A 26,674-nucleotide genomic window follows, 5' to 3' on the forward strand; every position below is an offset into this window, starting at 1 on the left:
ATCATCCCTCCCACCCCACCCCACCCCTCCCCACCAAGCCTTCTCTCTCTCTCTCCCTCTCTCTCTCTCGTTAAGGAACCCTAGCCTCCCTCCTCAGTGCCGAACTGCATGATCAAAGAAACCCCATCATCCTTGTGACCCCACCATCGTCGTCGTCCCCGTCATCATCGTGACTCCAACGTTTGTTATCTTCTTTTTATTCCGATTTGGGTCTGTTTTTAACTTTTAATGCTCAAATTTCATGACTGAGTTTGCAAATGCTTGAGGCATTTTCAAAACCTTAAACCCTCATCTCAAAGCTCCTTATTTGACAATGGCTGTTTCACTGAAATCGAAGAAACCTTCGAAGGCCCCAGAAGATATAGATACTCTCAAATCCGACGTAGCCTCCTTTGCTTCTTCTCTCGGCCTCTCCTCCTCTCTCCCACCTTCGTCCTACTCAGGCTTCAACGATTCCGATTTTCGGAAAACAGGTCCTCTCAAACCAAAACCCACAAAACCACATAAGCCAAAGACCCAAAACACCAACAATACCAATGAGGATAAAGAAAGACCCAAACGTAAGGGGTTTGACAAATCACAACCCAACGGCAATCACAACCCAAAGACTCAGAATTTAAATCCCAACGGGAAAATCTGGAGTAACCAGAAGCCAAAGGACCAGAACTGGAACAAAAACGAGAAGGCCAAGGCTCCCGTATTGGCACTTGATGATCAAGATAAGCAACAGGGTTTTAATAAATTCAAGAATTTACCAAAACTGCCACTAGTGAAAGCTAGTGGGGTAGGAGTGTGGTATGTGGATGCTGCGGAACTAGAAGCAAAGATGGTTGGAGAGGGGAAGAGATCGGAAGCAAGGAACGTGGAGCAATTGAAGACTGTGGTGGAGAAGAAGAGGGAGCTCGGGGAACGGTTGATGGCACAGTATACGAAGGATTATGAGACCTCGAGAGGGCAGAGCGGGGATATTAAGATGTTGGTAGTCACACAAAGGTCTGGTACTGCAGCCGATAAGGTCTCGGCATTCTCGGTTATGGTGGGGGACAATCCAATTGCCAATTTGCGGTCACTCGATGCGCTTTTGGGTAAATATGCTTCTGGAAATGAAATCTTTGAACTTCATGATTTGTACAACAAAAGGGTATTTTGTTTAGTTTGTTTCTTCCACAACCATTTTTTGTTTAATTGGAAAATAATTTATTTTCTGAAAATAGAAAATGAGAAATTCTACAACTGTGGTTAAAGAAGGTTTGGTTATGCTTCTGAACTAGGGACTCTGAATAAGCTTATTAGGTTTATAAAAGTTATGCAATTTAGGCGTGAAACTTAAGTTACTTCTTCTTCTTCTTTTTTCTGGTTGATTTGGTAAGTATTGTTTTTTTTTTTTTTTTAATTATTGGTAAACAAAATTTTATTGAGGAATCCATGAAAAAAATTAGAAATGTTCAAGTTCTTCCTTGCATATTATATACACCTCAAGCAAGGCTATAGGCCCAGTGGTCTTTGTTGATCAATGGGCCTTTCAATTAATTCAATTAAGAAGGAGGAGGAGGAGGATGCTGTAAGGTTTCAAATAAAAAGTTTATGTTTTGTTGTTAATCTCAATTATGAGAACTGTTATGCCCACAAAGAGATTCACAAAAAATACCTTACAAAGTGATGTGGCATGATGTAGTACATCAGATTTACTTTACAATAAAGAAAGCTTTATAATCTAAAGTACCACATTACGGCACATCACTTTGTGAAGCTGTTTATGGACTAATTATTTTCCTTCAGTTATATATTAATCAATAAGTTACTTATCAAAAAAAATATTAATCAATAAGTGCTACTGTAGAAAGTAGATTTTTTTTCCATATATTGTAACAACTTAAAGCATACGATAATTATGTTTTTAAATAAATTCATTGGAAAATGCATGTAAGAGCATGAAGACTAAGAAAAATAGGTTAATCTGACATGAATCCAGCTAACTCAACACAAACCTGGATTACACGTACTCGAATGACTCATTTTGTCATTCGAGTCTGGTTAGGGTTCGCTCTTTTATGACACGACCCAAATAACTTGACACGAATCCGAATGACGGCACGAATTGCCACCCCCAGTATGTATGTCAATGTAGCACGGAAACTTGGCGGATGGATTCTTTGAATGTAATGTGGTGCATTTGAAAGGAATGCAATGAGTGGAGATTGAAGATTTTTTGAGAATGCGATGGATGACCTTAGATCCATGGAGCTAGAAATTCTTTGGCTAGATGTCAGCTCAGAATAGCTATAGCCTTGCTAGTTATCAAGATTTTGTCTTTTTGTTTTCTCTCACCTTTCTATTCAGGCGCTCCTCTTGTATACAGCATGCATATTTCGTTTTGTCTCCTTGCACTTGTAATAAAGATGGCTTATATATATTGGGGGATTGGGATGCCACAGACAATAGTGTTTGCTGGTTTCTAAATCTTTCTACATCTATGTTTCTCATCCTGTTAATCATTTGGTTTAGCTTTCAGCAAAACATCTCCTGAAAGATATATCCTTCTTTCTGTGGAATCTTTGTTTGTAAAGCACTGTTTTTTTATCTTAAGATCTTTAAGGTTAGCTGTTTTTTGGGTGAATAGGAAAGGTTCTGGCAACTGATAACTTGAGAAAGAGGCACATTCTGACAACAGTTAAATTGGATGACTTCTCACAACAGCTACCAACTTTGTAGCTTTTTATATTTCAACTATGTTTGCTCTTTCATCTTCCTAATAGTTGGATGTTTCTTTTGTATACTTCCTATATACTAGGGTTACACTCACTGCATGTCTTAATGATATTGCTTTACGAAAAAAATGAATGTTAAGGTCTTGGTTCTTCTATGACCTCACTCAAGATGCTAATTTGATACGGATTCTTGACCTTTCATTGTTTATCCTTATAGATATATTTGCCAAAGGGAGCGGTAATAATAACCAAACTTTTCTGGAATTGTCTATATATTGCATTTCACTGTGGCTTGAAACACTATGATTATGCCAGAAAAATGTGAGCCAATTGTGTCAAATGTTATGCATCTGAGTGCTCTTGTCATCCAAGGACATTATATTTGCATTAGTTCAGTTGTTGTGCATGTTGATGTTATATTGGGTCTTTGAACTGGCTTTTAATGGAACAGATTATTTGTTTGCAGGAATGGTAGCATCAAAAGTTGGGAAGCGCCATGCATTGACAGGTTTTGAAGCACTGAAAGAACTGTTTATTTCAAGGTTCTCTCCCTCTCTCTTCTATTTTCATGACATCTAACAACCTGAATAATGACCCCTTTGTAGTTGCTTATTGCCCTCTTTGAGGCACAAGGCACAAGGAATTGTATGTGGTGTGTCCTAGATTGGTGGTGTCCACCTGTAGTAGCCACTGTTCACACTGTTTATTATTTCTTGATATCCTTTAGACTCCCATTATTTCAATGGTCAATTTAGCGTATGAGAGGCTCAATTCCTAGTTTGGCATGTGTTATGCTATATGATCTGGCAATAAGAAGCTGGTCCACTTTGAGTGTATAATTACATTTGCTTCAACACTTCTGCTTGTATCATAACTCTCATTCAACACTTTTCTTATTTTCATATTTGTGAATTGTGCTTCATTGCTGCACTGGTTTATCCTGTATAATTTTATTTTACCAGTTTACTACCTGATCGTAAGCTGAAGAGCCTCTTACAGCGACCAGTAGATAGTCTTCCTGAGACTAAGGATGGTTATTCCCTTCTTCTTTTCTGGTATTGGGAGGAATGCTTGAAGCAGAGGTAGGTATTATTTCTGTTTCGTTAAATGAGCTTTGGTTCCAGTTATGCATGAGTAATTTTTTATTCTAGGTATGAACAGTTTATTTGTGCACTTGAGGAAGCATCAAGAGATATGTTACCTGCATTGAAACATAAGGCATTGAAGGTTAGTCCGGTCATTATTATCAGATCAAAGCACTTTGCATAGGTATTTTTGTAGATCGGAAGTGTGTTTTCAAGAATCATGCAGCTAATTGAGTTATTGAATAAATTACAAAGTTAGTGGATTTTGATTGACTGCATGTGAATTGAAATCGAATGTGAGAGGTTTCAATACGTAACTAGTAAGTGAGAAAGATTAAAATCTAATGAGTATTGTGGATTAAAACTTAAATTATATAAAGTTGGTGTTTAGCCAAAGTGATTGTGATCTCATGGAATTTTTTTTTTTTTCAGACGATGTATGCGCTGCTGAAGAGTAAACCAGAGCAGGAGCGCAGATTGCTTTCTGCGTTAGTCAACAAAGTAAGTTCACCTTGAAGTCTGCCTCATGTGGAAACTACCTATAAAAAAAATCCTTCTTGAAGATTTTAATTGAAGTTGCTTTAACTTTTGAAGTTGTTTCCTTGTCTACTTCAATTATTGTATTACTTACAGCTGGGAGATCCTGAAAACAAGGGTGCATCCAATGCTGATTTTCACTTGGCAAACCTTTTGTCTGATCATCCCAATATGAAGGTATGGCCATCTGGTGTAGTTAATTCTAATTGTTTGCTTTGTGTACAATTTTTTTTTTTTTTTATACGTAATCAAGAAGTTTTATTCATAGAAATAGGCAAAACCCAAGTACACAGGGAGTATACATGAGAGTTTGCTTTGTGTATAATGTGAAGGCTTATGTGTTGCTTAACTGGTTTAGCCTGCTTGTTTTAACCAATGACACATTCAAGTTTAAACTTCATAAACATTGGGGTATAGGGCATAGAACATTGCATTTTTTTATTGAAAGGGTATGTACACAGGTCATATGTCAAATATTGTAAGATTTCTCATGCTCATGGTCCTTTGTCATTATGAATCCCCTTCCATCCTCACACTCCCCCTCCCACACCAAAAACAGGGAAAAGAAAATTTGCTGCCGACTTTCTGGCTTTTAGGATGTACTTACTGAAAGTCATGGTTGCTATTGTGGATGGTGATTTGATCTAATTATTGACCTACCGTTTACAGGTGGTGGTTATTGATGAGGTGGATTCTTTCCTCTTTCGGCCGCATTTAGGGTTACGAGCGAAGTACCATGCTGTATGGCTCTTCATTTTTACTGCTGATAATTTTAGTCTCTACTATGTAATTTGGAGGAAACTTGTTGCGTAGTTTGAATATTAGTTTGCCCTGTATATTTTGCCAGTAGCTTGTATAATAATGGTGATCTTGTGCTTACAAAATGCGTACACACAGAGTGGTAAGAGATTTAATGAAGTTCTTTGCATTCGTTTGCCCCAAATATATGGTTGCCATGATTGGCTTTCAAGAGTCAAGTATCATTCGATCTTGTGAGCCAGATTAGTTAGCAGATTTTTTTCCAGACTGATTGGGAATCTTATGACCAGACTGGCATGGATATTTATGGTTTTTTGCCACTGTCCTTAGGCAACCAAAGTATTCTGATGGCAATAACCGCGTTTGCCAGTAAAAGTCAACCAGTGTTCATGTGTTTTTCTGTACTGATATGCCTCTTTACATTTGTTTTACTGATTCAAGTCCCCTTGATACTTTTGAGCTTGAACTTCCATATACTAGATTCTATTCGTTCTTAATTAATTTTTCATGATCATATACATTTAGTATGGGTCTGTCTTATTTGGAACCACTTGTTTTTCTTCACTGAAACCACCTCTCTAAAACTACTGAACTGGTTCCAAAACCTTGATTATACTTCTGAAGGGTTGTGTTCCTCAGCTCCTGTATTGCACCACAAATCTCTATTTCTATTGCTCAACTTTTCTCCTTACCATAGTGCACCCAATTCAGGCTCGTTTGTTTTGACCAGCAAGTCTTTCATTCTGTTTTATACAAATGCAGGTTAACTTCTTAAGCCAAGTTCGACTTAGTCAAAAAGGAGATGGGCCAATAGTGGCTAAACGTTTAATAGACGTGTATTTTGGACTTTTCAAGGTATGGCTGCACTCCTGTTTTGAATTTGTATCATTTATAGTGCATGGCTTTCGTATCACGTTTGAATTAAATTTACACGTTTTCTATACAGTTTCGTCTTTATTATTGTAGTTTTGAATTAAATACAGTTTCATACCTATACTTAAAAAAAAATATGTATATTAAGAGACCATCTCCCTGACTGACTACAATTTTTTTCGTTGGACATTGTTGTTTTACTTCAACAATGCACTATTCTTCTGACTTGGTGAGGATGATAGAAGAACCTTATAGTTACAATTCACAATTTCAGGTCCTGATTACAGAGGCTGGTACTGGTGCTGATCAAAAGATAGATAAAAGTGGCAAGGCTCTTGATAAAAAGGCTCAGGGGTACCATAAGGATAGTAAGGGTAGTAGAGTGAAAAGTTCTTCAGAAACTCACATTGAATTGGATTCACGACTTCTATCAGCTCTTCTAACAGTTCGTATAAATGCTTATTCATTTTATGTCAATGTTACTCTGAATAGGATATTTTTGTTTGCTTCCCAGTTATAGTTATGCTCTAATTTTGGGCTTTTGGAAAAGCTTATTCTGAAATGTTTCTAACTACTTGTGCTTTCCCTCTCTTCCATTCTAATAGGGAGTAAATAGAGCATTTCCTTATGTCTTGAGCAATGAGGCTGATGACATTATTGAGGTCCAAACGCCCATGCTCTTCCAACTGGTAGGTGTAATGCTTGATGTCAATTTATTGCAATCCGTTGAGAGGAAACTTCATTTTTTGCACTGTAATGTGGACGTTCATTAAAAAAAATCAGTGTCCTTATCAGATGTTTGGATGTTAATGTAAACCTTTCACCCTGCAGGTTCATTCAAAGAATTTCAATGTAGGAGTTCAAGCATTAATGCTTCTCGATAAGATATCTTCTAAGAATCAAATTGCTAGTGACCGGTTTTACCGAGCCTTATATGCAAAACTTCTACTTCCCGCTGCCTTGAATTCTTCCAAGGCAAGTAAATATGGGTTGATGTGCTGTAGTTTTGTTTGATTGCACATCCTCCAAATTCAAATTCTATTTCAATTTCTTAGACTGTTCATAAGCATGAGCTTATATTAATGTGATGCAGGATTATTTATTCTTTTTATTGTTATTATTATTATCTTTAATCTTTTTTTGGTTTTATTATCACATTATTTGGGTGTTTTGTTATCCTGATTGATGCCATTTGGTTAAACTAGCTTATGATATGGAATTGGTGAGGCTATTTTGATTCCACTACTCATTTAGACTGATTCAGATCTATGTTTCCTAGTTTACCTACTGTGATCCTCATTGACATCTATATATATCTGGGAATGTAGTTGTGGAGGTTTTGCTGTATATTCATGTGTACAGGTTTTCCTTAATGTAAGGAGGGAAAGAGCCTAATTAAAAAAGCGTAGTAAGACGCTCTTGACGTAAGGAAAGGCTGTGAATGGGCTCCTCTTTATCATACCATCCGTAAAAGGGAAGACTTACTTCCTGGCCGTGTGGCCTTGTGGCCTTGTGGCTCACTACTTCCTTACAATTTCCAAGATATCTTCTGGCTTGGGTAGAGACTAGAATGGAATTTTGGATAAATTGGATTATTAATTCTGTATAGGTTATTCAAACTTTTCAGCTGGCCAACCTGTCCATGGATCTGGATTCTTTGGTTGCTGATGTTGGACGTTTCAGATTATGAGATCACTTTTCCCATTTTTTGCAAATTCAAGGTCCCTATTGTGAATTTATTATTTTCTCAAATAAGCGTGTCTGGGTTAGATCTTTGAATTCCATGGTAGTTGGCAGGACTCAACTTGACCATTGAGAATGTGGAGTCAATTTCTTATTTTATCAGATGAATAATTATCATGAATGAACTGATACTGATGCTAACATTACCAGATCAATCTTTTTAATATTTTATCGTTCTTCCAATTTGACTTGCACCTTAGTATATGGGTGTATAAAGGGAAGTGGTTCTTTAATGAAGAAAATGTTCTACAGGCAGAAATGTTTATTGGACTTCTTCTTAGAGCAATGAAAAGTGATGTGAATTTGAAGCGTGTAGCTGCTTTTGCGAAGCGTGTGCTTCAGGTTAGTAAGAAAATGCATTCTTGCTCTTGTTAGACCTTTGTTTATCACACAGATGTCTGACAGAAACAATCTACATGGATAGCTCTGCACACATTCGCTGTTGTAATGCACCCTGCTAATTTAAATCGAGAAGTTATGTTTTAAATAACATTCATCTATGCTGTTTTGGTACTACCTAGAAGAAAGAGGAATTTTTTAAATCGCGGGGAATCGGTCTTTCTTTTTTCTTATCTTTTAGCATTTTGAAGTTTTATAATATCCTTGAGGGTTGTGGGCATTTTCTGTCAATTAAATAATCTATGGCTTTGCTTGTCCTGCACTTTGAAAAAGATTTACATATGCAAATACACCAACAGGTTGCACTTCAGCAGCCCCCTCAATATGCCTGTGGATGCCTTTTTCTCCTCTCTGAAGTTTTTAAAGCTAGGCCACCCTTGTGGTAAGTCAGATTTTTGTGAACTGGCTTGGTCCCCTTATCATTACCTTTAAATTAAGAGTTCCATCACTATGCAGGAACATGGTGCTTCAGAATGAGTCAATTGATGAAGAACTAGAACATTTTGAAGATGTCGTTGAAGAAACTGCCAAGGAACCAAGCACTGCAGCAAAGGAAGAGGAAAATGATGGTGGGCTGGTTCACAGCACTGATGCTACCAACTCAGATGGTGAATCTTCAGAAGATGAAGATGAATCTCCAGCTTTTAATTCTGAAGATGATGTTTCTGATGAAGCAGAGGAATTTCTTATGAGAAATGATTCAAAAGATATTGAGGAATCCAAAACAGTATCTCCTCTTAATGCGCAGCGACCTCAAGTATCTTCTAAGAAGTCTTTGCTGCCTGGAGGGTACGATCCACGGCACAGAGAGCCCTCTTACTGGTCAGTCATCTATTATTCCCAGTTTATTTTTTATGGTTCCCACTTTCCATTGCTTGGAACACATTTAGGTGGCCAATTAAAGACAACATCAATAGATTTGACAGAAACTAATCTATATATTCGTTCCATGTAAGTTATTTCAAACGTTACCTATATATATATATATTATAATAAAGTTATTTCAAACTTTGAGGAAGATAGAACAGCTCCGCTGCAGGAACAACCTTTTTGACTGTGTTGTCAAATTCTTTTTTGAACATGTTTCTCCTTTTTATCTTTCCTTTTAATGCATTTTCAGCAATGCGGACCGAGTAAGCTGGTGGGAGTTGGTGGTACTTGCTTCTCATGTGCATCCATCAGTCGCAACCATGGCTAATACTCTTCTTTCTGGGGCCAATATCGTCTACAACGGAAACCCACTGAATGACTTATCACTTACCGCGTTTCTGGACAAGTTCATGGAGAAGAAACCAAAGCCAAGCGCATGGCATGGTGGTTCTCAAATTGAACCTGCTAGGAAGGTTAGCTTACATACTGGAATTTCTAGACCTGTCTATTTTGTTTTTTTTTTCAAAAAAAAAAAATTCTTCCCTTCAGGATGTAGAGTTCCTGCATCTTGCTCGAGTGATTGAATCAGTTTCAGTGGACATTGACAAACTATCAAGCCAATTAATTATTTTTCTGATTTTACTTTTATGTCCCCAGCTTGACATGAACAACCTTTTAATTGGGCAAGAGATTCTTTCATTGGCTGAAGTTGACGTACCTCCAGAAGATCTGGTCTTCCACAAGTTTTATATGAATAAAATGAATTCTTCAAAGAAACCAAAGAAGAAAAAGAAAAAAACAGCAGATGAAGAGGCAGCGGAAGATTTGTTTGACGTGGACGGTGGTGTGGATGGAGCTGATGAGAGTGATAATGAAGAAATTGAGAACATGCTGGATTCGGCTAATATTTCCATGAAAGCAGATGGTGACTATGATTATGATGATTTGGACGAAGTTGCCAATGAAGATGATGAAGACTTGGTCGGTAATGCTAGTGATGCAGAAAACGACGCCCCCTCAGATATTGCCGAGGGAGAAGATTTTGATGCCACTGCTGATAATGGTCCAAGTGACAATGATGATGACATTGACATGGGGGATGCAGATGATGGTAGTGATGATGAAGATGAGGTCTTTGACCAGAGAAGAAGAAAACGGAAGCCCAGTGGGAAGGCCACGGCATCCCCATTTGCAAGTCTAGAGGACTATGAGCATTTGTTAAGCGGGGACAGTCCTGCTAATGAGCAATCTACGAAAAAGAAGCCCAAATCACGAAAGAAGAAGAGGTCATCTTCCCGAGACGAACCTGTTTGACATCTCATTCACAATCCTTGTAGCTGTCTCCGAGGAAACATAATTTAGTTCCCTTTTCTTTTACCCAACAACATGTTTATTAGAAACGTTTTTGTTATTTTCTTCATGATCAAGCAGCATGGCTTAAAAATTTTGAGTTTGCAGACTAGCTGTTAAAAGTTTTACTTTGATGTTTGTATGACCAAAGGATGTAGAACGTTGTTCCCCATACAAACAAAGTACTAGTTTAAAGCCTGCTATCACATGGTAATCAGAATTTGAGCGCAAAAATGTGGGCTCTCATATGATTATTTCGCATAAAAATTGATTAATTCGCATAAAAATATGGTTTATGTGGATTAATATATAATATAGAATTGACTCTCAGATACCCGAGACCACGAGGCTCTGCCAAATACCACAGTCAACTTCCTAGCATTGGTTTGTCTCCCCGTATCACTCGGAAATCCATACTACTTTCCGGCAAACACAGCGAGGACCATAAGATAACCCATCAACCAGCTATTGCAAAGATTAATCAAACTCCCATTAAATGAATCATAAGTCCATGATGATCACAAACTCACGAATACGAACATTGTTTTTGAGACAGTACATTGCTTCCTCATCCCATCCAAAAGCAAGACCTAAAACTAAAACTGAGGTCTACAACTTGAAACTCAAAGCTGTCTTTTCCCTCTGTGAAACCCCCCCATATCCTTTTAGGAAACAGTAACTTCCACAATTTTGGGCTTGTTTGGCAGAGGAAGCTTCTCAACCACCACAGTCAAAACCCCATTCTCGCATTTGGCCGTGATGGCCGACACATTCGCATTTTCGGGCAAGCGGAACTTCCGCAAGAGCTTTTGGGGTACCCTCCTCTCAAGCCTGAGGTACTTGCAGCCTTCCTCACCATCTTCACGTTTTCTCTTACCACCACTACGGATCACAAGTGTGTTCTCATCTTCGACCGTCACCTGCAACAAATTCATTGATGCACAACAAACAATACCAACAAAGAGATTTCAACAACCATTATGATATGGAGAAGTACACAATATGAACACGGGATAATACAAAGAGGAGACTACTTCAAAAACCAGCCTCCCATCTCGCATTCGCTACGCGAAATTTAAAACCGGCTATATAAGAAGTTGGGATAGAAAGATGCACCTGAATATCAAACTTGGACAGGCCAGGCACGCCCATGTAAAAATGTACTCCTTGGGAGTCTCTAAAATATCAGTCGGAATGCTCAACACGCCCTTGTTCTCATTGGACTGCGGTGGCCGTGAAGTAAGTAAGCATTAATTTCTCACCACTCTCTGGGAAATTGAACAGCTGGCTCACCGCCTACGCCCAGTCCCCAACAAACCCATTCGAGTTCGCAACAACACGACTCATTTTCACTCCTCAACAGCTCGCAGATGCCCTGTAAAGCCTAGACAAGTACATTTACCACATTAGTTCCTATAGAAAATATAAACCTCCAGCAAGAAACTACAACAGTCGATGGAGAAGACCAGTACCATGACATAATCACGTTGTCCCAAATTTAGGAGCCCAGACTCTATTTTTCCCAAGGGAAAAGGCAGAGATTAGAGAAAGTGAAGCAAAAATCCAACGAGTGAAGAGTGTGAGCCTCTCATTAATGTCGATCCATGTTTAGGAGTTCAGCAGTAAGTAACCAAATAAAATTGAAAGATAAAAGACTTACCGTCTTCTGTTTGGTTTTCAGCGAAAATGAGAAGCCCCTACGGCTTACCTATTGACGCCTAAATAATGGACTTCCTGATTAACGCAAGAAGAGGATTACGCGACGAAAAAAGTAAGTCCAAGCAACCAGATTGTTTGTCGAGAAAATGTGGGGATTGCTATAAATGGATGAAAGCAAAAAGGTAGGAAAGTTCGCGAGGGTCACCCGAAGGGTCTGGAAAGAGCTTTGGCATTTGGAGGGGTTGAGTGCTTACACATGTATTTCTCCAGGGTAGTGTGGAACCCTCTCATCGTTTAACGATCAACTGTGTGTTGTCGTGTCAACTAAGTTGGCCCCAAACTATAGTCTTTGAAGTTAAAGCCCCTCATTAGGCTATTAACCGGCAAGTCTACCGTCTAGCCCAATCAAATGGCGGGTGGTCAGGGCATTCAGGCTCTGAAGCTCTTCGAACAGGCCCATGATTATGGCTCTTTTCTTTCAGTTTAAGTCCTTGATGTTGCATGGCTAACATGTCTGCGATACATTGGACTCTCACCATTTCTTTGATTTGATTGAGCAAGTTATTGGATTTGTGAGGCCCTTTGGAGGCACATGTATCGAAAGAAAAAAAGAGAACTTGAATTAACTGAGATGGTTTGCATGAGGAGAAAAGATAACTATGTTGTTAAAGCCACAATAAAAAACAGGAGTTGTTGGTCTTGTGGAAAATTTCATTTTTTTCAACAAACACACGAGGACTTTCTGTTGACCATCTGACACAAGTTAAAGCTATGTGATTTTCTTTTAAGCTCTATTTAAATTCTAAGAGTATCTCATATATTCTATTAATACTATTATTGAAATAGTTTATAAATAATAGTAAACTGTTTATAAATAATAGTAAAATAATCTTAGAAGGTCTGAGAACCATACATGGGATGTGCGATCCCTCATTCACCAAATAATTTGCTTAGATTGTTAATCTGGAACCGAACATGATTATTAATCCTACAATTTATTAATTACACGACTCGATCGATTCTTTAAAAATGCATTGATTATTTATATATGATGTTTCTTGTAAATTAAGCACATGATTCAAGCTCTCAAAATCTTCCATTTATATATAGATCACAACCTGATGTCCCCGAGCACATGCCCCCTAAGCGGCTAATATTCCTAACAACCATATAATATACTCGAGATTTTAGGAATATTTTATTCATTGAGCCGTATATCGATCGCTCGAGGAAGAGAGAACAACAAACATGTGGGAGCTGCATTGCAACATATATAATGCCTTCATTACCTTCCAACAAGAGTAATTTGAATGTTCCTTAATAATCATTTTCGATTATGAACCAGACCAAATTATTGTGCATGTTTTTTTCTTCAAGGACGACAAAGAACATAGCCTGAACTTATATTTCCTGCTTTATATTGATTATAACTATGATTTAGTAATTTAATTTCTTATAGCTAATTTATAAGATGATGAGGCCCACCTGCAAGACGAGATCAGCTAGCAAAAGCAAAAGGCCAGGGCATGAGTACAAGAAACCAAATTAAGCGTGGCTTGCTGTTAGGCATCCTATATATATATATATATATATATATATATCTAACTTGTTCGAGCTTGCTAATTGCAAGAAGCAATACTGTTGGTCCGTTGGAGCAGAATTACTTGCTGGAATGTTGGACCTGCCGGATCTCCCGGCCTGGGTATATATGCACCTAATTAGCGGTTTTAAATGTTTAAAGAGCAATAATTTGTGCAAGTTTCATGAAATATATAAGTCTCGTAATGACCTGCACAAAACTTGTACACTTTAAGATTATAGATAGCATTACTACAGACCGAAAAGTTGTGTTGCTCTATTGCAATTTGTTTCTTTCTTTCTCACTCAACATTAAGTACATCCCCATATATAGTAATAACATTAAAAGCTATATATGAAGCATTTCTGTTTGGTTTGATACTAATTGATAGATTAACATTCTTGTTTAATTTATTAATTAGGAATAAATCAAATATTATAACAATAAATAGGATACAATCATGATACGATTAAATTTTTAATTTTTTTCAACAACAAATCTATTTTATAATAAAATGAAAAGGTTAGCTAGCTCGACTTACATATATATATATACTAATAACGCATCCAAAAGTAAAGACAAGAGGTGTAGCGAATACAATGCAGGTAATAAAGTATAGAGGTGAAAGATGTCAAAAGTTAGTTTATATTCTTTGTTGGAAACAAAAACCGGTTGTTTTTTCGGATGGAAGCTGGTGGGCTGCTCACCAACCAACAGCTTAATTAACTTCGTTGCTGTTAAACATGGTAGAAGTATAGACAAGAACAAGAACAAGAACCAACCACCTAGAATGAATGATACCACCTTGTACTTATTGCGTGATTACTCTAATTACGTCTTCGTTGCTTTACCTCATCATGTATGTCCATCTTTGTGATCGATGTACCAAATTTTGTTTATCTCGAGATGGTCGAATAATTCTCCTTTTTACAATACTCGTGACGTTTGGGTCCATTAGAAAGATCAGACAGTATATGAAATGGTCATGATAATTGTTTACTTTCGGAATAATTAAAAGAAATTCAAGTGTCGGGAAGGATAGCTACGTACATACACAACAAAGACAGACATCATTCTACAAGCTATGGATAGATAGTAACTGCAGTAGTCCCACTCTCACCAGATGCCAAATAAGGAGCAACTGGTTTTGCTGCTTCATATCTCATTCTTAGCTGGTGTCGAACGGTGGGCCATGCACGTTTGTCCCCTCTCTAGATCTCTCTCTCCCTCTCCCTCTCCTCCATGGCTTTATATACGTACCTTCCCTCCCTCTATCCCCACAGCATTCACAACAGAGACCCGGCCTAGGTAGCTAGCTAGCTAGCCTGATCTACATCTCTTTCCCTCTCTTATATAATTCCATATTCAAAAACCATCAAACACTTTCTTTCAAAGATTCGGTACACTGTTTCAGAACCCCATCAAACACTTTCGAAGATGGCCAAAAACGGGAAGCTAACAAAGCTCAAGTCGGCCATAAAAAGATGGCCTTCATTCCCCAAGCTCACTCGCACCGCCAGCTCCGTGGCTGCGGCTAACGAATCCGATCAGGCGTCGAAGGAACTTCATGCTGTTTACGTGGGAAAGTCTCGGCGGCGATACCTTGTAAGCTCCGAAATCATCGAGCACCCTCTCTTTCAGGAGCTGGTGGACAAGTCGTCGACCGGTGAACATAATGATGGGGTAGCGGTTGCTTGTGAAGTGGTTCTGTTTGAGCACTTGCTGTGGATGCTTGAGAATGCTAAGACTCAGTTGGGGTCCATGGATGAGCTTGTTGAGTTCTACACTTGCTGAATTCGAGTACTGCAGTAATATTGATGATGATAATGATGATCATGATCATGAATGATCAAACTCCAACAAGATTCAAGGAATTAGTTTGTAAAGTTTACATGAGTAGGGTTGATGGTAGCCAGTAGTATGCGTGTATTGTTCGACCGTTGGATGAATATTTATAACCCATTTCATTTTATAAACGGGGATTGTGATGTTAAAGATCAATAATTGATTAGGCTGGTTGTAAGGAACTCTTATTCATCATTATTTTGAAGATTTGTCACCACTTTAATTTGTTTGAGTGATTGCTTGTTAGTTCGTCGTTATTGTCGTTCTAATTTCTCTCTTAATTTCTCTTTCTCATGTAAATATATATATATATATATAGCTTTCTAAAATTAATCAAACGCTTAGCCCCACAGGGTACTGGTGGCTTGAATTGCAGGCCACTTAATTAGAAGCCCCTTGGAAACCACACAACCCTTCGGCTCACTTGGATTATAAGTACTATATATAATTTATAATAACAATATAAGAAAACAAAAACAAATTAAATTTGGTACTGTGCTATGAATTTTTTGTCAACCTCCTTAATTATTTTGAGCAAGCGTATTGATGGTGGACCTAATCATATGTTTTCTGGTGAGATTGATCAACCATTGTGGCATCAAATTCCAAACAACAACTTCATATATACTACTCAAATGTTGGGAATTTTTCTATACATCTCTTTTGCAAGTTTAACGTACAATTTCTTACGAAAATTAAAAACAAAAAACTATACACGTACGAGAAGGAAATGGAAGTGTCCAATATTATACGTACACCGTTGATAACACAGTGAAAGTGAATTAACCAATGGTCTGATATTGGTATAAAATTCAATATTGGGATAGTAAGGGCTAATTGCGAAAGACGTCATCTTACTGTCATAACTACTTTCCTTCTAGTATCGCATGTGACTGACTGTTCAGCCTTGAATTTGTTACAATCTGTCTAACACTTTTCACGACCCAGAAGTTGCAGATGAAGGCATGGCGCATGCATGGTCCAGCATCTAATAGCAGCCAACCAAGACGGTAACGAAACCAGCGGCTTATATGATGCCAACCCGCTCGCCCCCAAGTTGCTTTACAGTTAATAATGGTCTGGACAGGCAGTGGTTCAAAGCACTAGGAGCAGGATAGAAGCCTGCTTATGCGGGGGGAATCGGCCAATAAACGGTGTGCGCTTACAGTGGGCCTTGCCCACTAGCAGCTCCATTTGGCTGCCAGATTATATATATATTTATATATGATATTATTACGAGTACTGCAAATAGCTCAAAGAGGAGGACAAAAAGGAGGTAGGAGGAGGAGGAATAAAATATGAAGAGAAGCAACCAAAACATAAAGTACTGGCCCGCAATGGTCCCTCTAACTGGCAACAATAAGGACAAGTTGTGACAGAAACGTGGATTTAAAGAGAGAAGGAAAGTAGACCCAATACGGTCTGCTTTTGAGTACCAAAAATTGCTCTCACCTGGATTGTCCCCTCTCCTCTGATTTCGTACACAATTTATGTACATTTTTCTGTGCTAAAAAAGTCCCACTACCGACTGGGCATCCATTATTAGTTAATAAAAGAAAAAACTAGAATTAAAAATGCCAGCTGCATTTACCATATTCATGCAAGTGTGCTGTAACTTGTCTTTCTTTAGTGTCCACAAATGCTAACTTGATGCTCTCAAAGGATAAGATCAACGACGGTCTACTCTCACAGTAAAATTTTTTTTGTCCTTTTCTTTTTCAAACATTTTTTTAAATATTTCTTTTTTAAAAATAAAAATATATACTCATTTTAAAATAATTACTTAATAATTAAGTAAAACAAATAAAAATTAAAAAAAAAATGCATTCCTTCTGTGAGAGAAGAAATTTCCTAAGATCAATTACCGAACCCACAATTTGTCTTAAAATTTTACTTTTATAGAAAATGATCAAATATATTATATTTTCTGACAATCTCGTTCACGTGTTAGATTGGACTAGACTGCACGTGGGCCTAGTAATGAAGTCAGTTTTCTTTGACTTTTTCTTGTTTTTATGGGTTAGCTTCACTTCCATTTAGATTGAAAATACATTTCACTTTATTATTATAAATTTTTATATAAAATATAATAAATAATTTATTTTTTTTAATTTTAAAATAATAATAATAATTTAATTATATTTTATTCAATTCATCTAAAATTATCTCAACTCATTTAAAAACTCAAATAATAAGTTATTGTCTAATTATAAGAAAAGCAAAATATCAGAGTAATTCAAACAAAAAATGTGACTTTTTAAAAGCAAGGCCGACAAAAAAAATCATATAATTGACTGACAGCAATCGATACGGGTTAGCCAATATATGTACATGACCCATTGTTGAGACGTATACGGATTTTGCTAGATACAAGCGACTTCGTGTACCATATTGTATATTAATAATTTTTTTTATTTAAAAAAAAATAAAAAATTTTAAAAGAAGAAGAAAATCTCCTATATCATAAAAATTATTTTTATCTTTAATTCACATCGTTTCATTAAACATATGTATTACATATTAATATTAATACATGAATTGGTACACAAACTTGCTTACAATAAGATTTTTCTGCACAAAAAACATTCATTACCAACTTAAAACGTAAAAATAAACCGACCTGCATAAAGGATTTAAGAGAAAAAGGTTTAAACGTTAATGGAAATATTGATAAACGTATAAAGCCAGGAAGTCGGTTTTGCCAGTGTTTTACAAGAATTAAAAGTAAAAAAAGATAACGACAATAAATTAATTAGAAACCAACGTTAAACCAAAATGTTCACTACTGGCAAATCAAGAGAATAAATGCAAGCTTAAAAACGTTCAAGCAATAAATCTCATAAATCCTAATAATTATTTTAAAAAATACCAACAATGTGTAATTGGCTTGGTTTTTCATTGTTTGTCACAGTTTTTTTTCTTAAAAAATGCTTGTTGCAGTTGCCTAGTGTAAACGCGGCACAAATGGCGCGCCTTTAGATAAAAAAGAAACAAGCTTGCGTCCACCCACTCTCACCATATTTTGCAATCCAGGCACATGACCCTCTCAACCATTTTCATCCTATCTTTCTCTCTTTTTTTTTGGGTTTTTTTCTTTTGAGCGTTGAGATTTTTTCTTTTCTAGATTCATTTTCTTTTAGAGAGAGAAAATAATGGTAGGTTTTTCTTTTTCTTCAATGACTGTCATTGGAATGGTGGTGCGTATAATTGTTTGCGGGGTTCTGAATCTGTCTACAGGAGTTGGTGCTGCATGTTGATCCATCCCTTTTTTTCGTTTTCTTTTTCGATGAGCCCACAACCATACTTCAACACTAATATTTTGTTCTTTGCTCTTTACCAACAACACATTGCAATATAAAATTTGTCGAGATTTACAAGTTGGGAAAGTACCGAACGAAGCAAGGAGGAGTCAAAGAGAAAATGGCGGAAGAGGACCAAGTGATTAGCTAACACATCGTTGATGCTTGGAAATTGCACGTGCAGAATGGAAATGAGTCTAAGAAACTGGTGGTGGTGGATTTCACGGCTTCATGGTGCTGGCCATGCCGTACCATTGCCCCAATTCTAGGAGAGATTGCAAAGAAGATGGCCGAGGTCACATTCCTGAAGGTTGATGTTGATGAATTAACGACTGTAGCTGAGGAGTATGGAAGTGCAGACGATGCCAACCTTTGTGTTCCTTAAAAAAGGCAAAGTGGTGGACACTGTTTTGGGTGCAAGAAGACGAGTTGTAGCTGACTATAGCAAAGCATGCCACAGTCAATACTGTAGCTGAGGAGTATGAAGTTCAAGCAATGCCGACCTTTGTGTTCCTTAAAAAATGCAAAGTGGTGGACACACTTTTATAAATCGTCTGACGTGCCATAAAATCAAATTGGCGATTACACTACGATTTTCCACCGCGATTGTACGCAAAAGGACTGTTTGTTTTAAGGCTGTCTTTTTCCCCTCACTCGTAAAAGAACTCTCTCTTCATGACCAAACAGTGCGCACACACCTTGTGCCCTTTTTTCTCTTGGACCTTCTCATCATCCCTCATTGCAGAAGCCATATTATTCACCTGAGCTATACAGCAACTCCATGAAATCCTCCGAGCTCCAATAAATCTTTTAACGCTAAGATCTAGAAACTTAATCTCGATCGAGTGCTTTTAAATTAAGGAAATAAACCTTAATTTGCTGGCTCTTGGTTCTATTCGCAAAGGAAATGGGGCTTTGAGTTTTGGCGTGACATGGTCTGGTTTTATAAGTGGGTGGGGGGTAACAGCTAAAAGGTACGTACTGGACCTAACATGTCAGTAGGGACTATGAGATTGACAAAAAGAAATGGTCCACTACTGGGCATATTCAACTTCTTTTACATATATAATATATATGTATGTATATGTATATGCCGATCCAAATCCAATGTATTAACGTCTCTATTTCTTGCATCCTACTGTCCGGTCACTCATCTTTGAATACAACACGTGCACCTCTTTTTGCTTGGGAACCAATACCACCAGATTGACTACTTGTTAGACAAAAACTGGATTTTATGAGTGATTTAAGAGAAATTACTCTTTCTAAGATTATAGCAGAGATGTGACTTGACGCTTTCCGTGAAGCATCACAGCAGCACATAGACTCAGGTCATTGAAGCAGTGAGAAAGCGATCAACTTTCACTAAATATATTACCCGAATTTGAAGTCTTAACGTGAGAGAATGTAGCAGGGAGGAGGTAGGTAAAGGTATTCTTTCTTTTTTGAATGGGAGGTGAGGGTTGGATTGTTGTCTTAATTTTACTCATATTATTTTAATTTCAAAAGTTGAAAACCCTGTAGTAGTTAGTGAATTTCAACCTATAAGCCTTTGTAATGTCCTAGATAAACTTGTTTCAAAAGTGCTAGCTAACAGGTTGAAGAAAGTCCTTCCAGCCATCATTTCAAAAAGTCAAAGTCCTTTTATCCCAAGCAGATTGATCACAGACAATGTCATGGTTGCATATGAAACTTTGCACACCATGAAAATTACAAGACAAAAATGAAAGATTGGAAGCATGGCACTAAAGCTGGACATCTCAAAAGTCTATGACAAAATTAAGTGGAGGTTTTTAGAGGCTGTGATGAGGAAGCTTGGCATTGGGGAGTAGTGGATCTTCTTGATTATGGAGTGTGTTACTTTAGTAACATACTTTGTCTTTTTGAATGGTCAGCCTGGAAAAATTATAAAGCCTTCAAGAGGAATATGACTGGAAGACCCCATTTCTCCATACTTGTTTATAGTGTGTGCTGAGGGGCTTAGTTCCCTACCTATTGAAAGAATAGGTGAAATAAAAGGGGTAACAGTTACAAGAGGAGGCACAAGGGTGAATCATTTACTATTTGCTGATGATTTTATCATGTTTGGAAGGGAAAAAAAATCTCTGAATTGGTAAAAGATTCAAGGGTTCTAAAGTACTTATAAAAAAGCCTCGAGACAAAGCTTGAATCAATAGAAGACTACCATCCTTTTTAGTTCCAATACCCCCATGTCAGTGAGATTGTAGATTTAGCAAGAAGCAGGAGTGGCTATTTGTGGCAGCTATGAGAAGTGTCTTGCTCGAGGTATAACACTTTCAAAAACCTAAAGGAGAAAAGAAAGTATGTCTCAAAGTTAATAGTTGGAAGAATAATTTCCTTTCACAAGCTGGGAAGGAAAGTTTACTAAAGGCAATCATACAAGTGATACCTACATACTCAATGGGTGTCTTCAGGCTACCAAGAAGGTTATGCAAAGAAATATCAGCTGTTATGGCAAGATTTTGGTGGGGGCATATGCATAATGACAGAAGGATACAGTGGAGGAGCTGGTTTAAGATGGGAGATTCAAATAAGAGAGGAAGATTGGGCTTTAGGGATGTTGGGGAATTTTCAATAACCCTTCCTCCCTTGTTGCAAGGGTAATGAAAGAAAAGTATTTTAAAGATGGATGATTGTTGGAAGCTAAGCTAGGATATGGGCCATCTTTGATATGGAGGAGTCTGTGGTACTTTATTGGCTTGATCAAGGAAGGACTTCTATGGAGGGTGGGGAATGGGAGTAAAATTAAAATATGGAAAGATGGGTGGCTGCCATCTTCCTCATCTCATATGGTGCAATCTCCTGCAAAAACTTTGCCTGAAGATTCATGTGTCCAACAACTTATTGATGTAAGTACCGGTACTTGGAAGACAAAGCTAATTGAATATATCTTTCATAAGGAGGGAGCTAATGCTATTTGTAGCATACCTCTCAATAAATTGGGGGCAAAGACAAAGTGATGTGGGATTATTCTAATAAAGGGGTATTTTCTGTCAAGAGTGCTTATCACTTGGAGCACTCAAGGTTAAGGATTGAAAAATGTGAAACTTCAATTGTGGCTGCTGCTAAAGTTGGCTGGAACTCAATATGGAAGTTCAATGTATTGGGGGTGGTGATAAGGGTGTTCGGCGTCCACTCATCTCTGTCGCTCTATGTGTCTATCACCGTCACCATCGCTTTCTATGTCTGTCACATCATCGTCACCGAAGGTAAGTCCCAAATTCGAACCTCTTAGTTTTAGTATTTTATGTTTTTGTTTTTTTTTGAATTATGAAGATTGGAGGAAGGTTGATGTTAAATGGAGATGGAGGATGAGATTTGTGAACTATGTGCTATGGAGAATCTTAATTGTGCATGTGATTTGTGAATGTGAACTATTGTGATTTGTGAATCTGTGATTTTGTGCATGGGTTCTAGATTGGAACCCTAAATTAGTTTAGGGTTCCAATCCAATAAATACAGGCACCTCTTTTATATGGTATGTCTTTTTATTCTAATGTTGTCTATCAATACATGTTAATCTAATTTTTTTCCCACCACTAAAGCTAATTAAACGTAAATATTGATAGATTTTAGTTGATTTTAGTTACTTAATAAAGCCTTAGAACCATAGATTTGATGATGCATTTGTTACAAAATTTTTGTTGAACTTATTAATTATGGGTTTTCCTCATATTTTGTAATAGTTTTTATTTTACTTTTTCTCTTATGAGGGCTATAATGTCTTTTAATATCTTTCAATTGTGCTTTTGGGCTCGTGCGTGCTACTATTGGAAATAAATATGTTCACCAATTAATGGTGAAAAAAGGTTTCAAAAACTGGCACTAATTAGAAATGAGGCTAATAATATGAAATTAATCATGTGATTAATTTTGGGCAGCATTGTTTTTATATATGATACTCCTTACAATATTGGCCGGCCATTATATATATGAGTTTTGTAGTGAGACTATCCATACAAGGAAAAAAAAACAAATGAACATTGTTTTACTAGAAGAAATATTGGTTTACTAGAGGTATGATTTGAAACTTTTTGTTACATTAAATGATTATATACAAAGTTATATAGGGCTGAGCTCCGACTCCGACGGAGTTAGAGTTGTCGTTTCCGACCTCTGACTCCGACTATAGTCGGAGCCAAATTATCCCTCCGACTCCGAACTAGAGTCGGAGTCCAACTCCAATCGGAACTCCGACTTCCGAGCAGAACTCCGAGCGGAAGTCGAAACTCCAACTTCCTAATGGAAGCTCCGATCTCCGTTTGGAGTCGGACCGTTTATTTCTCTACATTTATAACATATCGAAATGTATTTGGACAGTAAAATTATATGGTGGGGAATATATAATAATTACTTGTTAATGTCAAAGGTAGTACTTCGAGCTAATTAAAGAGTACTTATCCCATGTCTTTGATCGGAATATAACTACATAAATATAACTATATAAATATGATTACCAAAGCCCAAGTCCAAATCTGTAAAAAAAATATACTGAAAAGATTAAAAAAAAAAAAACCTTAAATACAATAGTTTAAAAAGTAAATAACATGTATGATGTAGCCATAAGTTATAACAGTCTCATTTATAACGTAATAACAACATTGACTTAACCTTGAAATATAACTACATAAAAATTAAACATGGATTTCACTCAAATGCTTTTTGTTCCATTGGTGATGCCTGAAATGAAGATAGAAAGTTGCAATCAATAAATGAAAAGAAAATTGATAATAAGAAATTGAACACGGTAAAAGTATTATTTGATTCTTACCAAGACTCTTAAGTGGCGTCCGTTCCAGACTCTCAATCATCGGCAATTATGTTAGAGTTCACAATTAGATCTATAAAATCTTAAAAAGTAGAAGTTAGAAACAGTAAAAATAATTAAATCATCATTTAAAAGCATATAAACTTACCCGATTCAAGCCTATAGCTCTCGGCATCAATGCCAACGGTATCTAGTCCAATGGGCGTTTCACTTATTCAATTCTGTGTGCAAACGAGGGCCTCCAAGGTTGACAATGATAATAAACTCCGATAAGCATCCAACACGCGACCTCCAGTGCTAAATGCGGACTCTGAGTCAACTGTAGTGACGGGAATGACTAGCACATCTCGGGCTACACGAGAAAAGACTGCATACTTGGTGGAATTAATTTTCCACCAAGTTAATAACTGAAATATATCACTAGGTGCATCGATAGCTTCCATAAAATTTCGTTCAACCTCATATGTACAATGCATAATAATCCTTATTGACATGAGTTGATGATACTGCTGTATAATACGATTGGCAGTAACCCTTACAGATGGGTCAGTATCACCTGAGGAAATTGTCGATCCCATCGGCCTCGAATATAAAGAGCTACCAGCTATAGATGAAGGCTGACAACTATTACTGTAGTGATTATATAAGTCATCAACATCACTTTTTAGCAATCTAATAAACTCTGCAGCCTTCACTGTCCCGAGGACGGAATTTATCCAAAATTCTAGAACGACCAACTTAACTCAGGAGTCAAGGATCACAGCTACAAATAGCAATCTATTTATCTTCTCAATACTCCCCCAATATTTATCATATTTGATCTTCATCCTCGTAGCCATAGCAGATAACAATCCACCAGAGTCAGTACAACAATTTTCCAACTTAAAGTGAAGCTCTGAGAGCTCACTGAAGAATGAGTTCGCAGTCGTATATTTAGATCCAGATAGCCGCATAGTTATGTCATAAAAAATTCTTAAAAATTCAACAAAGGAGCTCACACTGCTCCAATCATGTGCGTTCGGTGCACCGACCCCCTGTCCTGCTGGCTCAAACAAAGCATACCTCATGCCCCCATCCTCGACCTCCATCCGCTCGAATGTTCTTTGGTACTTCTGTGCCACATCCAACATCATGTATGTAGAATTTCATCGAGTCGGAACGTCCAAGCACAACATACTAGAACAATCAATTTTAAGATCTTCTGCTATTATCTTAAACTTGGCAAGCCTTTGAAGGGAACCCCTCACATATCGTACAATGTTGCGGACTCGGGTTATGGAATCATCAACATCTTTTAACCCCTCAACAACTATGAGGTTGATGATATGAGCACATCATCGAACGTGAATAAACTCGTGGGCCCGAATGGCATCATCTCTCACCGTCGTGTTCTGCTTAAACCAATCAATTGCTGTTTCATTGGCATTGGCATTGTCAACTGTAATACACAGCACTTTTCAAATTCCCTAGTCCTTTAAACAATTATCCATCTTCGCCTTAATGGATGCACCTTTATGATTTACAATATCTTTAAAACCAATAATTTTTTTATGTAAAATCCACTCACAGTCAATGTAGTGTGCTGTGATACATATGTAACATACGTTCTGTATGGAAGTCCATGTGTCAGTCGTAAACGACACTCTCTGGCCAGTGGTAATAAACATCTTCCTCATCTTCGCCTTGTCTTTCGCATGCCTCTTCATACAATCTCGCATCACCGTATATCGTGATAGAATGAGAAATCGTGGCTCAACAAAATTTAGAAACTTTCGAAAGCCTCTTTTCTCGACTGTGTAAAGGACATCTCATCAATAATTATCATCTCTGCAAGCATGTCCCTTAACATATTCTCACTGTATTGAGAGATGACCAATTACTTAGTCTGTGTACCATCAGTGGCTATAGAAGTTTGGTAACTGAGATTGGTCTGATCAGTGGCTTGCAATCCCTTCACTATCTTATATCGTTGGCAACCATTTAGATGTGCTATTAACACACTGGTACATTGCTTTTTCGAATAGCATCCACAAAGTGATCCACAGTAATGACATCTTGCTACCGGGTTCGTAATATCACCAGGAATTTTGGTGAAATGCTCTCATGTCTATGACCTCTTTTTAGAAGGCTGTGATGTTTGATCTTGCTCAATGGGCATCTCCTCCTATTCGTTGAACATATCATCATCCTCTATATCAACTGGGAGTGAGAGTCGACTACTCGCACAAGATGTAGCTGCTCTAGATGTGGCTCTAGGGGTGGAAGTACCCACCGGTGTAGGAGTTGTAGCATTGGCATCTGCCACATCCCTTTGTGAACGATCATCTCCACTACGTCTAGGATCCGTATTACAATAAATGAAGCTGAAAAAATAAATTAGAAGCAAAAAATTAGTTTAAAAATAAACTAGGCTATATTAAAAATTTAAATCAACGCAAACATATAGGACATGTATTATTGTATCATAATGTATTATTGTATCGATGTATTAATACATCGAGGTTCCATCGATGTGCACTCGACTCAGCACTCGAGCGGAATCCATACACAGACGTTCGCTCGTATTGCGCTCAACTCAGCGCTCTAGCAAAACTCATCCAGAGAGGTTAGCTCGAAGTGTGCTTGATGTGGCACTCGAGCATAACTCTTCCAGAGAGCTTCGCTCGATGTGCACTCGACTAAGCGCTCGAGCGGAACCCATGCAGAGAAGTTCGCTCGAAGTGCGCTCGACGTGGTGCTCGAGCAGAACTCTTCCAGAGAGATTCACTCGACTTGCACTCGACATCTCGCTCGAGCCAATGTTCAAGACAACGTGCGCTCGACACCTCGCTCAAGCCAAATGTTCAATACAACTTAAAATTCAAGGTTTTGAGCACCGTGATTTGTTGGGACTATATATAGAAAGCTTATTTCTGTTCTTTGGTGTGGAGAAACAGAGCAAAAATCGTAGGTGTTCTGTTCTTGATTCTCTTACACATTTTATCAAACACATTTCATGCATACAACACAACTTATAAACACAACATATAATTCATCAAACACATTTCCTTACTACAAATTTACAAAACTAATTCACAAGAATCACAATAAAATACCAATTGATAAGAGACGTGCTATAGAAAATTAAATTGCTTGAATTAAATTGAGGGCTCAGAACCCCTTACTCTCACCGTAGGTGG

The 26,674-nt window shown here is 37.5% G+C and overlaps 2 protein-coding genes and 1 pseudogene across 2 annotated transcripts; 2 read left to right on the plus strand and 1 right to left on the minus strand.

The window, feature by feature from the left end:
* Positions 1 to 27: 27 nt before the first annotated feature.
* On the plus strand, positions 28 to 10,558 carry LOC109005418 (uncharacterized protein C4F10.09c-like). Its single transcript, XM_035692097.1, has 16 exons — positions 28 to 1,085; positions 3,175 to 3,250; positions 3,671 to 3,790; positions 3,860 to 3,935; positions 4,226 to 4,294; positions 4,427 to 4,507; positions 5,000 to 5,071; positions 5,852 to 5,944; positions 6,237 to 6,407; positions 6,568 to 6,651; positions 6,794 to 6,937; positions 7,958 to 8,047; positions 8,404 to 8,486; positions 8,561 to 8,926; positions 9,225 to 9,447; positions 9,632 to 10,558. Exons 1-16 carry the CDS (start codon positions 314 to 316, stop codon positions 10,286 to 10,288), a joined length of 3,177 nt encoding a protein of 1,058 aa, XP_035547990.1. The 5' UTR covers positions 28 to 313; the 3' UTR covers positions 10,289 to 10,558.
* Positions 10,559 to 10,989: 431 nt separating this feature from the next.
* On the minus strand, positions 10,990 to 11,671 carry LOC109005421 (annotated as a pseudogene).
* A 2,877-nt stretch (positions 11,672 to 14,548) lies between these two features.
* LOC109005423 (auxin-responsive protein SAUR78-like) lies at positions 14,549 to 15,624 on the plus strand. The gene has a single exon (XM_018984363.2). The coding sequence runs from the start codon at positions 15,000 to 15,002 to the stop codon at positions 15,354 to 15,356; it is 357 nt and encodes a 118-aa protein (XP_018839908.1). The 5' UTR covers positions 14,549 to 14,999; the 3' UTR covers positions 15,357 to 15,624.
* The last annotated feature ends 11,050 nt before the right edge of the window (positions 15,625 to 26,674 follow it).

This window comes from Juglans regia, chromosome 7, assembly GCF_001411555.2.
Source record: "Juglans regia cultivar Chandler chromosome 7, Walnut 2.0, whole genome shotgun sequence".
Taxonomy (NCBI): Eukaryota; Viridiplantae; Streptophyta; class Magnoliopsida; order Fagales; family Juglandaceae; genus Juglans; species Juglans regia.